The sequence below is a fragment of the Carlito syrichta genome, unplaced genomic scaffold (assembly GCF_000164805.1).
Source record: "Carlito syrichta isolate Samal-C Ts95f unplaced genomic scaffold, Tarsius_syrichta-2.0.1 Scaffold302608, whole genome shotgun sequence".
Lineage (NCBI taxonomy): Eukaryota > Metazoa > Chordata > Mammalia > Primates > Tarsiidae > Carlito > Carlito syrichta.
The window spans coordinates 450,818-463,549 of record NW_007246704.1 but is presented as its reverse complement, the minus strand read 5'-3'; the positions used below and the strand labels follow the sequence as shown (position 1 = coordinate 463,549).

At 38.9% G+C, this 12,732-nt stretch overlaps 1 protein-coding gene across 1 annotated transcript in view; it reads left to right on the top strand.

The window, feature by feature from the left end:
• The window catches only part of BRD7 (bromodomain containing 7), a 48,120-nt gene that overhangs the window by 6,550 nt on the left and 28,838 nt on the right, over nucleotides 1–12,732 (top strand). Inside the window, exon 3 of the mRNA XM_008057020.2 lies at nucleotides 117–332. Within this exon, the coding sequence (XP_008055211.2) occupies nucleotides 117–332 (216 nt within the window). The remainder of the gene's footprint in view (nucleotides 1–116; nucleotides 333–12,732) is intronic.

Here is a 12,732-nt window from a genome sequence, read left to right as displayed (position 1 = left end):
CAGGTGCCTCGACGGGACACCCCGAGGCCGCGCGGCCTGTGCGCTTGGCGTCCGTGCGGCGGCTCGCGTGCCGGCCCCGCCCGGCGGGCCCTGGCTAACCCGGGCGCTCTCTCTTTCCTTTAGACTATGTGGAGAAGCCTTTGAAGCTGGTCCTCAAAGTAGGAGGGAACGAGGTCACCGAGCTGTCCACGGGCAGCTCGGGGCACGACTCCAGCCTCTTCGAAGACAAAAACGACCATGACAAACACAAGGACAGAAAGCGGAAGAAAAGGAAGAAAGGCGAGAAGCAGGTTCCCGGGGAGGAGAAGGGGAGGAAGCGGAGGAGAGTCAAGGTAGGGCGCCGCCGCTCCGCCTGCCGCCAGCCTCGCTGCGTCCTTCTTGTTGGTGGGCCCCGTAGGACCGGGCTCGGGAGGAGGAGCAGGACGGAGTGGGGACGTGCGTCCCCGGGGCTGTCGGCAGGTCTTACTTGGTGACCCTCGTGGGCACCGTACTCACATCAGGTGAGGAAGCAGCGAGTCCTGGTTTTCAGGAGCTGCTTCAGAGGAGCCGTTTTCCGTCTAGGGATGGCGAAAGGTCACTCAGGAGTAGTCCTTTCAAAAACGAAGGGGTCTTCTGGGGTTCACATTGTGTCCTGATATTAGTGTTACAGTGCCAAACTTATAATGAACAACTTTCATCTTTTAAAACAACGTTGACTCTATCGAAGAAAAAATTTGGTCAGAGACCTGTAATGGATGTATAACATCAGTAGTAAAAATGAGCATCTTCTTAACCATTTGCACTTAATTAAAGAAAAGAGTAAGTAGCTGCTGTCTTGGTTTGCTGGGCAAAATAATAGTAATAACATAGTAAGCTTTCCAAATTTAACTTACACTGAGTAATTTATTAAATCAATTACTGTATCTTGAAGGTAGATTTTCCGTAACTTAGTTTCGTGGTTTTTTGTGGGGTTTTTTGATGTTTATATATACAACACGGCGAGTCACCAAATCTTAGAGATTTTCTCTTTGGAATTTCTTAAATCTTTCTTTCTTCCTCACTTGTTATTACCTTTGACTAGATTGTGACAATATATGGAACTATCTAATATGTCTCTTTCTTTCCTAAATTATAAAAGTCACGTGCATCTGATTTTTTTTTTAATTCAAGTGGTAAAAAAGTGAACAAAATGGAAAAAAAAGTTTTCTCACCCCAGTCCCTCATATAGTCTCCCTTTCCAGAGGCAACCAGTTTTTTGTTGTTTTTTGTTTTGTTTTGTTTTGTTTACTTAGTAGAGTAGTTTGTAAACATCGGTTTTAAAAATCAAGATTACTACAAGGCTTTTTTAGCACAAACATATTCTCCTACTCCACTCTGGAATTTTACTTCCTAAAATTTTTAGATTTTGTTCCTTGGCTGTTTATCTTCATTTCTAAATGTTGTTTATATTACTGTTCACTGGTTTATCAGTTTATATCTTTTGTGGACATATTTTAGAAGATGAGAATTTTTATGCTGCGTTTTTATACATTACCACATCCTCGATTTTCCATCCTTCATTCTCACAGTATAGATATGTCACAATTATGTGTTAAACCGATATTCAGCGGTTATTTTTAATTATTCACTAGAGACAAGGACAGTATACAACTACAGATCTGGTCTTGACCAATTAGTTAATTAATTTTTCTATTTGGTTATTACTAATTCTTATGAAACTCTTAACAGACTTACAAAACTTGTCTGAGTTATGTTTCTCAGATGGCTAAACACACTTCCTTTTTTTTCTTTTTTTTTTTTGTGTGTGTGTGTGTGCCATCTATCTCATAAGCTCTGTCTCCTGCTGGAGGCTGGATTAGTTGTTCTCTAGGCCTTCTGAGACTCACCTTTGCCTATTTCCTGGATCCATGTTTTCCTTTCTACTCCCTTGTTTGGTAGAGTCTTAACTCTAGGAACTTTCTAAGAAAGCACTCAAAGGAGGCCGATTTTTGTACGTTTTTACATGTTTGAAAATCTTTATTCTTACCCTTATGTAGACTACTCATACAAGTTGATAGTTTGACTCAGTATGGAATTTTAGATTAAAAATTATTTTCTCCCAGAATTTTGAAGGCATTACCCTGTTGTTTTCTAGTTTTCAAGTTTGCTGTTGAGAAGTCTGATGCCATTCTGATTCTTGGTCCTTTGTGTATATGTTACCCAGGTTAGTCTCAAATTCCTGGCCTCAAGCCATCCTCCCACCTCAGCTTCCCAAGGTGCTGGGATTACAGGCGTGAGCCACCATGTCTGGTCTTTGCCCCACTTGTGACTGTCTCCAGGTTTGGAGACTCTCACATTCCTTAAGTCTCCAAGTCCTGAGCTTTTCCACAGGGTTGTGGGGTTTGAACTGTTCACATAGGTGTCCACCTGTCTACATGCATGTGATATCTTACTTTCTCTGCTCTGCAAACTCCTGCCTGTGCCTTACATCTCCCAAGTGTGTTGACATGGCTTATCCACTGTTGTCTTTTCTATAATCTTTGTTTCTGCCATTGTCTCATTTAACTAGAAGTTGAAGTGACTCCTTTTAACCACTTCTAGTTTTTGTTCTGGCAGTTACCACCATAATGTCACTGATATACTAACATTCTTCATTTCTTGTTTTGTTGGTTATCTGATTCTTTTCATTGACTCAGTAGTATTTAGTTATATGCATGTACCCTACTTCATATTTAATGTTACTTTTAAGTGTTACAAGTATTGCTGCAGTGAACTTCATATATCGTTGTACTATTGTATAAGGATATCTTCAGAGTAGGTTCCCAGAAGACTCCTGTGTTCCAGCCACTCTACATTTCCTTGACTGCAGCTCTAATTATCATTAACCCCTTTTGTATTTTGATGCCATTGCAAGCTGAAATGAGTTTGCATCCTTTGTCTCATCTGGACGTCACATCTCACAGAGTAGGACAGGTAGGTGGATGGTTTCTATTTTATTCTCAGGGCTAGAGACCATGAGACATTTTCAGATTGTCCGGACTGTTATTGGTTCTGTAGGAGCTAGTTCAATAGTGTTAAGTATATTTATGTTGTTATGAAACTATTTACCAGAACTTTTTCATATCCATTAACAACTTTTCTTTAGGCAGTGTCGGGAATGGGGAGAGGAGTTCTTTTTGCTAGTGTTGACTAGAGAGGGAGACTTTAGAAAGAGATGTGTCTCTGAGCTGTGTGTTCTGAATCTCCAGGGAGTTGTAGGAATGGTAGTTGCCTCTAGTCTCTTCTTGTGAGAAGTCAGCTGTGTGAAACCTGTGGGCCTGGGAAGGACTGGAGTGCGTATGATTCTGAGCTACTGGTGATTCTTCTGGGCCCAGTTCCATGCAGCTGGATGGAGGAATGGCATAAAAGGATAAGGGGTGCTCTTTTCCATCAAAACATTTTTCTTAAAGGCATGCATAACTCCTGCTTATATTTTATTAGCCAGAACTTAATCAACTGGCCACCTTAACGATGAGGGAGGCTGAGAAATGTTGTCTTTTCATTGGGAGGATCAGGTGGAGGTATGTACCCTGCTAACAGTCAAGAATCTGTTACTTAGGAGAATAAGGACAAGACAGGTAAAATTGGGGGGGGGTGCACGCACATGTGTAACACAGAACCCTGTAATTTTTTGAAGGTGCCTTATTAAGTGATTTTCTCCTTTTGAGTAGGAAAACCATGACTATATTAGCTTAACATGCCTCAACGGGTAGTAGTATTTCTCCCTGTAGAGCTAGTATTTAGGAATAGTAGTAGTTAGGAGTACAACATGCCTTGATTTCCCCCAGACTGTAGTCTAGACACCATCTCTGTGAAAGTGTGTTGAATTTTTTTCCGCTTAAACTCTCAGATGCTTAACAGTTGGCAGAGAATTTACTTGCTGGTGTAACTTTTATTATAACATTACCTTTTTTTTCTTTTCATTTTTTTTTAGAGACCAAGTCTGTCTTTTGCTCAAGCTGGAGTGCAATTGTGTGATTGTAGTTCACTGCAGCCTTAAACTTCTAGGCTCAAGTGTTCTCCTCCTGTCTTAGCCTCCTGAGGCTGTGGCTACATGCACACTCCACCATATTTATTTTTTTGTAGAGGCCAGGTCCTATAGTGCTACCGAGGTTGATCTCAAACTCCTAGCCTCAAGTGATCCTCCTGTCCCGGCCTCCCAAGTGCTAGGATTACGACTGTGAGCCACCATGCCAAACCGGCATTATCCTTTCCTAAAGATTTGTTCTTATATCTTCAAATCACTTGTTCTCCTGTTATAAAAAATAAAATAACAGCTTGTTAAAAAAATGCCCATTTGGTCTAGTAATATGCATAAGAGGACAGCTAAGTAAAACTGAAGTGCAGTAGGTAACATTCTATGTAGGCCATTAAGTTGCTAAAATGGTTTATGAAAATTACAGAAGTATGTATAAAATAATATTATGTGAGTAAACACATATACACCCATTATAATTATAGTACTGAAAAAGTACGTTTTACATAGAACAACTGCTACTTAAGCACATACTATGTGCTAGTTTCTTTGCCAAGTGCTTTATGTATGTTGCTTTACTCCTTACCATAATCCTATGAGACTGGTATTATTATCTCTCTTTTTTTAATTGTGGTAAAATACACATAGCATAAAACCTACCATCTTAACCATTTTTAAGTATCCGTTTCAATGGTGTTAAGTATATTCACACTGTTGTGAAACTATTTACTAGAACTTCTTAATACCCATTAACGACAACTCCCCACTTTTCCTTTCTTCCTCCCCCCAGCTCTGACAACCATCATTCTACCTTCAGTTCCTGTGGGTTTGCCTATTCTAGATACCTCATCTAAGTGGAATCGTGCAGAATTTGTCTTTTTGTGACTGGCTGATTTCACTTAGTATTATGTCCTCAAGGTTCATCTATATTGTAGTTTCCTTCCCTTTTAAGGCTGAATGCAGTTCCATTGTACAGATATACTACTTTTATTTTTTGAGGTTACCCAGGCAGTGGCATGTCGATAGCTCACTATAGCCTTGAACTCCTAGGCTCAAGCAATCCTCAAGGAACTGGAACTACAGGTGGGTCCCTACACCCGTCCAATTTATTTTTTATTTTTTATAGAGATGGGGTCTTGCTGTGTTGTCCAAGCTTGTCTCAAACTCCTGACCTCAAACAGTCCTCCCATCTTGTGATCTCCAGGGAATTGTAGGAATTTGTTTTAAAAATGGCTGATTTGTTTAGCCCATTCAGCAATCAGTAGACATTTAGTTAGCACCTGCCTTTTCGCTCTTATGAATAATGTTGCCATGACCATGAGTTGTACAAAGATCTCTTTGAGACCCTACTTTCAGTTGCTTTGGATATATACTCAGAATTGCTTTATTATATTATACTCTCATTTATAGCTGAAAAAACTGAGGCTCAGAGAAGTTAAGTAACTGTCCCAAGGTCACATGGTCAGTGCCAGAACAATAAATCAGATTCTGTCCTTAAGAGATCTTTAGTCCAAGAGTTGTTAAAGTGGACATCAACTTTTACCCTTAGCACATGGTAGAATAAAGTCAGTGCCATGACAAAGGCAGAGTTGTAGTTCTGAGGCTCTTGAGGTGACCTGGAGCTGGGGAAAATCACAGAAGACTTTACTCAGGAAGTAGCATTTGAATTGGCAGAGAATTTGCCTGCTGGCATAACTTTTATTTAGAATGTTACCTTTTTTCCTTCTTTTTTTTTTTAAGAGACGAGGTCTCTCTTTTGCCCAAGCTGAAGTGCAATGGCATGATTGTAGCTCACTGCAGAAATTAAAATGCAGTGATGGCCCACTATATTCAGTTAACATGGGGTCAACTATATGCCCTGAGAGAAATGATCCTTTTTGTAGTAGCATAGTAGAAGTATTATTTTCCTCTTGTGCAATTAAGTGTACATTTTACTATAAAAGACTATAAAGTTGTGAGTGTTGTTCAGTATGAACTACTTCAGGTATTTTCAAAGGTGATCTGACAGCCCAAAGCTTTTTTTATTTGTATTTTTTATTTGTTATTTATTTTGAGTTGGAGTTTCACTCTGTCACCCAGACTGGAGTGCAGTGGCACACTCACAGCCACCCCAACATCAACCTGCTGGGCTCTGGTAATTCTTCTGCTTCACCCTTCCAAGTAGCCAGAACTGCTGATACATGCTACCACACCCGGCTAATTTTTTATTTATTGTAGAGACAAGGTCTTGCCAAGTTGCCCGGGCTGGTCTCGACCCCGCGGGCTCAGGCAGTCTACTTGCCTCGGCCTCCCAAAGTGCTGGGATTACAGGCTCGGCCACTGAGTCCAGTCAACCCAAAGTTTATTAAATGCTGACTTTAGAAACTGATCCCTGAATGGAATGCTAGGTCACTGCATAGGCATATGGGGGTATGGAAGCACCAAGTAGAGGATTAGTGTGAACTGTTGTCAGAGGATTAGCGTGAAGATGAGCAAGCATGAGGATGTGTGTAGGGTATATAAAATAGTTCTCTTTTTAAGCACAGAACACGTGAAGGGAAAGAGTATACGTAAAATCTGAAAGGCACGTGAGGTGTCAAGAGGGAATTTGAACTTGAATATGTAGTCAGTGAGGAATCAAAAGCTTTCTGAGTGAAAGTGATAAAAGTTGAACCTTAATAGTATTATCTTTTGATGGTATCTAACAAATATTGAAGAGACTAGACTGTAAGGAGACCTACTTTAAGCTTCTCATTGAAATAGCTCAGGTGAGCGCTCTAAATTCCTTTATTGAAACTCACGTGCTCTTCTAAAAAGCATAGTCCTAGCCCAAATTATGTAGGTCAGCTTTGTAAGTCAACTTCAGATTTAGATGTTCAAAGAAGTTAGGCCAGTCCCATTGCCAAGGATATTATCAGAGTAAAGTAAGAAAGATAGTAGTTATTTTTTTAAAAATTTTTTAAGGAAAAGCATTAACGCATATAGGATATTATTATTTATAAAGCTGAGGTTAAGTAGAACTTTTAATGGAAATAACTACTATAAACAGTAAATTTCAATAAAATACCTGTTTTATTAAAGGACTCTGCTAGGCCCCAGAGGGGATGCATACTCATAAAACTACCATTTGAGTGTATCTCATTGTATCGCTGAGTTAACTGAGGCACAGAGTATAAGGGTGAAGTAGCTTACAACTAAGGAGGAGCAGTGACTATAATTTTAAGCAAAATGAGAATTCTGTCATAACACAACTCTGACTTGTCTGGGTATGACATCTGTTGTGCCCAGTATCTCCAGGCTGCTATGGCTTACCTGGCATGGCGGAAAATCCTCCCCTTTTCCAGTGCTGTTGTGAGATAGTCCTCTTAATTCCAGATGATCTTCCCAAGAAAGGAAGAACTCTGACTTAGGGCATATGAGTAATGTCACTCCCCTGATAAAGGGCTATTTATTTTTTTGTTTATCCAACAAATATTTACCTGATACCTATTATCTGACTAGACTGTACTAGACCCAAATGATGAAGATAAATAATTTAAATAAATAAAATCATGCAGGAGCTCAGAGTTGGGCTGGGGAATTAGACATGAAAGGATAAATAAACTTCATGGCCTGCTAAACCTAAGAGAGGTATGAATAAAGTATTCCAGAAGGCTAGGGGAAAGTGTTCCTCATTCTGCCTTGGGAGGCTAGGGGAAAGCATCATAGCGGTAGCGGCTAACCTAAAAATGAGGTGCAGCTACAAAGTAATTAACCTGATTTCTCATTGGATTCTAAAATCAACCATTAAAAGACAATTCTGAAAATAACGTTATGTTTGTCTATATATAGAGACAGACACAGAATACTACTCAGCCATCAAAAAGTATGAAATTATGTATTTTGCAGCAACATGATTGGTACTGAAGGCCACTGTCTTCAGTGAAATAACTCAGAAAGTCAAGTACCACATGTTCTCACTTATAAGTGGAGCTAAACAATGAGTACCCGTGGGCATGTAGAGTGGAATAATAGACTTTGGAGATAATAGGTGGGAGGGGATGAGGATTGAAAAATTACCCTACCTAATCTCAAACCAGGCAAAGGGGGGGCCAAACTACCTGTACAATGACCACTTGTATGCTTAATCCTGAATTATATCCCACATATTTAAGATAAAATAAAAAGAAAAATTACCTAATGGATAGTGTTTACCACTTAGGTGATGGGCCCACTATACTTCACCACTACGCAGTATATGCATGTAAGAAATCTGCACTTGTACCCCCAAGTATGTAAAAGTAAAATTTTTAAAAAGGAAATTATGAAATTGCCTTGCACATTGGAACATCATTTGAATATATATATATATATATCTCCTCCAAAAGAGCCAGTCTGAAGAACAGTACTTATTACTGAGGACTTCGGCTGTTAGCTTACATGGTTTCATGTTCCTATTTCATGCTCCCCTATAATTAATTAATTCTAAAAATACTTATCAAGCATTATGTTAGGCATTGTTGAGCTTGGGGATACAGAGGTGAATAAGATAAGGGCCTCCTTCACAGAGAACTCCAGTGAAAGCCAAATGTGTCTATAATATAGTTCAGTGAGTGTTAAATACTAATAATCTGAGCAAGAATTTGCTTGTAAAGTATTACAGAATAATAAAATATCTTACTAGCAAGTCATGGACACTTTAGAACCTAGTCTGAAATAATTACAGTGTGTTTGTAGTTATGGAAATGGCCACTGTTCTTTTCTCTGGCTTCAGATGTTCCTGCTTACAGGATGTTTCCTCTGCCTGGAATGCTGCTTCCACCCGCCTCCACCCCAAGCCAGGCCAGATTCTTTCCCCTTCCAATCTTGGCTCAGATGTTACTTCCTCAGAGAAACCTTCTTATACTTCCAGTCTAAATTTTTTTCACCCCAGAGTTATTCTTTCCTTGAAGTTGATTAATGTTTGTTGTTGTTTTTAAGGCTAGTCAGGAGAAGTAGTAGGAGTAGAAATGGAACAAAGAAATCTGTTACTGGTTGGGATCAGTTACTTATAAACATTTGTGTTTTGTTTTGTTTTGTTTTAGAGACTGGATCTCGCTCTGTTACCCAGGCTGGAGTGCCATGGTATGATCAGAGCTCACTGTAGCCTCCAAGTCATGGGCTTCAGCAATCCTCCCTGCTCAGCCTCCTGAGTAGCTAACTGGGATTACAGGTACACACCACCATGCCCAGATAATGTAGGGGTTTTTTTGTTTTTTCTGGTTTTGATAGAGATGAGACCTTGCTATGTTGTCTAGACTGGTCTCAAATTCCTGGCCTCCCAAAATGCTAAGATTACAGGCACGAACCACCCCACCTGGCCCTTATGTTTTTTTGAATGAGTTGTTTAGTGTCCATCTCTGCTGTTACACTGTGAGCTCCATAAGAGCAAGGCCATGTGTGTTTTCTGTATATCCACACAATAAAGCCTTTTTTTATTTATTAAATGAATGAGTGTCCATCGTGTGCTAAATAAGGTGCTAAAATGTCACAGAGTGTATATGAAACAGTCCTCTGGGTATGTATTGTATGTGTTTTAAAGATGAGAAAACTGGACTCCAAAAAAGTGTCGCTTATCCATGACCTCATAGCTTTCCAGTACTAGTGATAAAGGCAGAGTTTGAACCCACTTTCTTTATTTTTTTGAACCCACTTTATAAACTATATACACTCTTTTTCCTTGATTACCTAAAGTTAAATGGGACTGGTATTTTTGTTTAGTTTCCTATATGTAATTAGCAAAATACAGTAACTTTTAGCCAGAACTATGTTAAGTTGTGGTTTTACATATCTGTGTTCCTTTAGTGAGTGACATTCACAGTAGGAGTCTGGAATATATTCACAATTATAAAAAAGAAAATTAGAAGGCTGGAGTCAGAATTTTAGGTGAAAAGAGACCAGTAGAGATCCAAGTCTTGTGTTGAATAGATAGGAAACTGACACTAAAACAGTAGGGTGACTTGTTCAAGGTCACATGCTGGTGAACTAGAAGCTACAGTATCTCCATTCAGGCTAGTTTCCAAGTATGTGTTTTTATATTCCTTTTTTCTTTTGCACTCACTGTCCCAGAAGGCTATATTCTGCTGTACTGAATAACGGGGTAGTTGCTGTAGACCAGGGTATCTAGGTCAAGATACTAGGTAGGGGTAGTTCAGCGATACTGTACCTTCCCTTGATGCTTTTTCCACTTTTCTGTTTCATGATTGACCATCTTAACTCTAACATAAATAATAATAAATAATAATCAGCAGTTAAATCTCCATCTTGCAGGTGGTGAAGAGGTTTGATGAGAGTAAATGAGTTGCTATGGTCACAGAGTGTTTTAAGGAGTAAGCTGGACTTCTGGGTCAGCAAACTGGCCAGCACCACCTGTTTTTGCAAATAAAGTTTTATAAGAACACAGCTTCATTCATTTACATATTATCTTATTTATTTACCTATTTCATGCTACACAGCAGAGTTTAGTAGCTGTGACAGACCTTATGGACTGCAGAGGCTAAATATTTACCATCTGGCCATAAGTTTGCTGACCCCTGCTCTAGACTCTTGGCGCTGGCACTAGGCTTTAGCTTCTTCCACCTGGGAGAATGCATATTGCCTTTCAAGTTGTCCTCTCTTCACATTTCACATTTAATAGAAAGGAATCTGTGTCTCTAGGTCTTTTATTACATAGAACAGGTGTTCTAAATCTGCCTACCTGCTAAAGATCTATATCAGGTTTTCTGTGCAAAGGATTCAGTATTTTCCAAAGTTAAGAATTAGTGGTAAGAATGTGAGGCCTGACGGTTAAGTTCACGAGCTCATCCTAGAAAAAATGCTACATACCTCATTGCTGAATATCACTACGGTCACCTTTGAAGTATTCCTCTTGGGAATCTATGCACTGACTCTAGTGCCTAGTCCACTGTCAAAGCAATTTTGGAATTCTTTCTGGAATGGCCATCAGCGCTGTCATCCTATTACCCTTGTTGTCCTGGATGTCATCAAAATGTCTTTCTTTCAATTTTTCCTTTATCTCGGGTAAAGACAAAAGCCACTGGGGGCCAGATTGGGTGAATAAGGAGGGTATTCAATACAATTATTTGCTTACTGGCTAAAAACTCCCTCACAAACAGTGCTGTGTGAGCTGGTGCACTGTCGCTGTGCAAGAGCTCCTCCAGGACTATTTTTGCACTTACCTTTCTCATGCCAAGATTTTCAGTTAAGATTTTCCTGTTTCTCTATCAATGTTTATTTGGTCTGCTATGCTTTTCAATTAGCCAGTGATTTTGACACATAATTTGATGAATGTTTTCGTCAGTTCTGCTTGCTGCTGGCCATCCTGACCTCTCTTCATCAGTGATACTTTCCCCTCAGAAACATGTTTAATTCATTTGTATACTGCTGTTTTCTTCATGGCATTATTCCCATAAACTTGGACTAACATGTTCCTGATTTCACTTCCTCTCTTGCCAAGTTTAACAAGAAATTTAATGTTTGCTTGCTCCTTTAATTCAAGCTCCAACATTCTCGCAACGGCACACAAAAACATGCAACAATAATGAACACCACTCAGCAAGACACTACCACACTTCAATAGGAACATAGCTGAAACACTGATATACTAAGATTATGAAACCTTGCTGAGTTGTTTGTACAGTACTGTCAGCGTAAGCACATGGTGGCAAGTTTGTGAACTTAAATTGTCAGATCTCATATGTTGTGAAGTTGTAAAAAACAGATGCTAGTCAGCTAACATGAATGATAACTGGGATCAAGAATGCAGTTTATAGCATTGTTCTCTGGAGCTTTTAAACCAATCATATATTCTGTATTAGGTGCTTTGAATCCTAAAAATAGAGTGCAAAGCTCTATATCAATGATTTTTACAGTATGATCCTTATGCCAGCAACACCTACATGCCCTGGAGACTTGTTCAAAATACAAATTCTCCAGTTCTACGCCATACCTGTTGGGTCAGTAATTCTAGGGACAGAGCTTAGCCATCTGTGTTTTAATATGATTCTGATGTACAGTAAAGCTTGAGAACCATAATGAGACTTCAGAATTTGTTTTATTGCAAATTCCTAAGTAATGCTGATGCTGTGGGTCTGGGGACTACACTTTGAGAACCACTACTGTAAGTACCCAAATGAAAAAGGAAGACATAGGCCAAAAAAATAGTTTTTGAGTCAGTAAGATCCTGTTGAGAATCAATAAAATTGGCATTGTTGGACAATTTTACTTCAAATTTTAAGTTTAAAAAATGCAAAGCACAGAAAATAATAAGACTACTACCTCAATACTAACCAACCAGCTTTAGCAGATCTCAACATTTTTCCTTTTGTGTGTTTTATAAAAAATTGTATTTATTAAAGGCAGGAGGATTAAGAAATGAAGCTTCCGGTGTACTCTTCTAGAATCCATTTTTCTCTTTCCTTAGTGCAAACTGTAATACTGAATTTGGTGTACATCGTTAGTAAAATTTTTACAATTTTACTAGTTCTGTATACATCTGTAAACAACAAATGCTTATACATTTTCAAACTTAAAGTAACTTAGCTTGTAACAATTTTCCACCACTTTTTTCTCCAGACATTTTGTTTCTGAATAATATCCATTTTGATACATTATCATTTTATCTCCTTTCTTTTACTTTCTATACAAATATATTTATTAATCCATTTTTCTAGTAATAGGATTTGGTTTGTCCTAATCTTTTTCATATTTCTTTTTTTTTTTTGAGTTGGAGTCTCACTCGGTCGCCCAGACTGGAGTGCAGT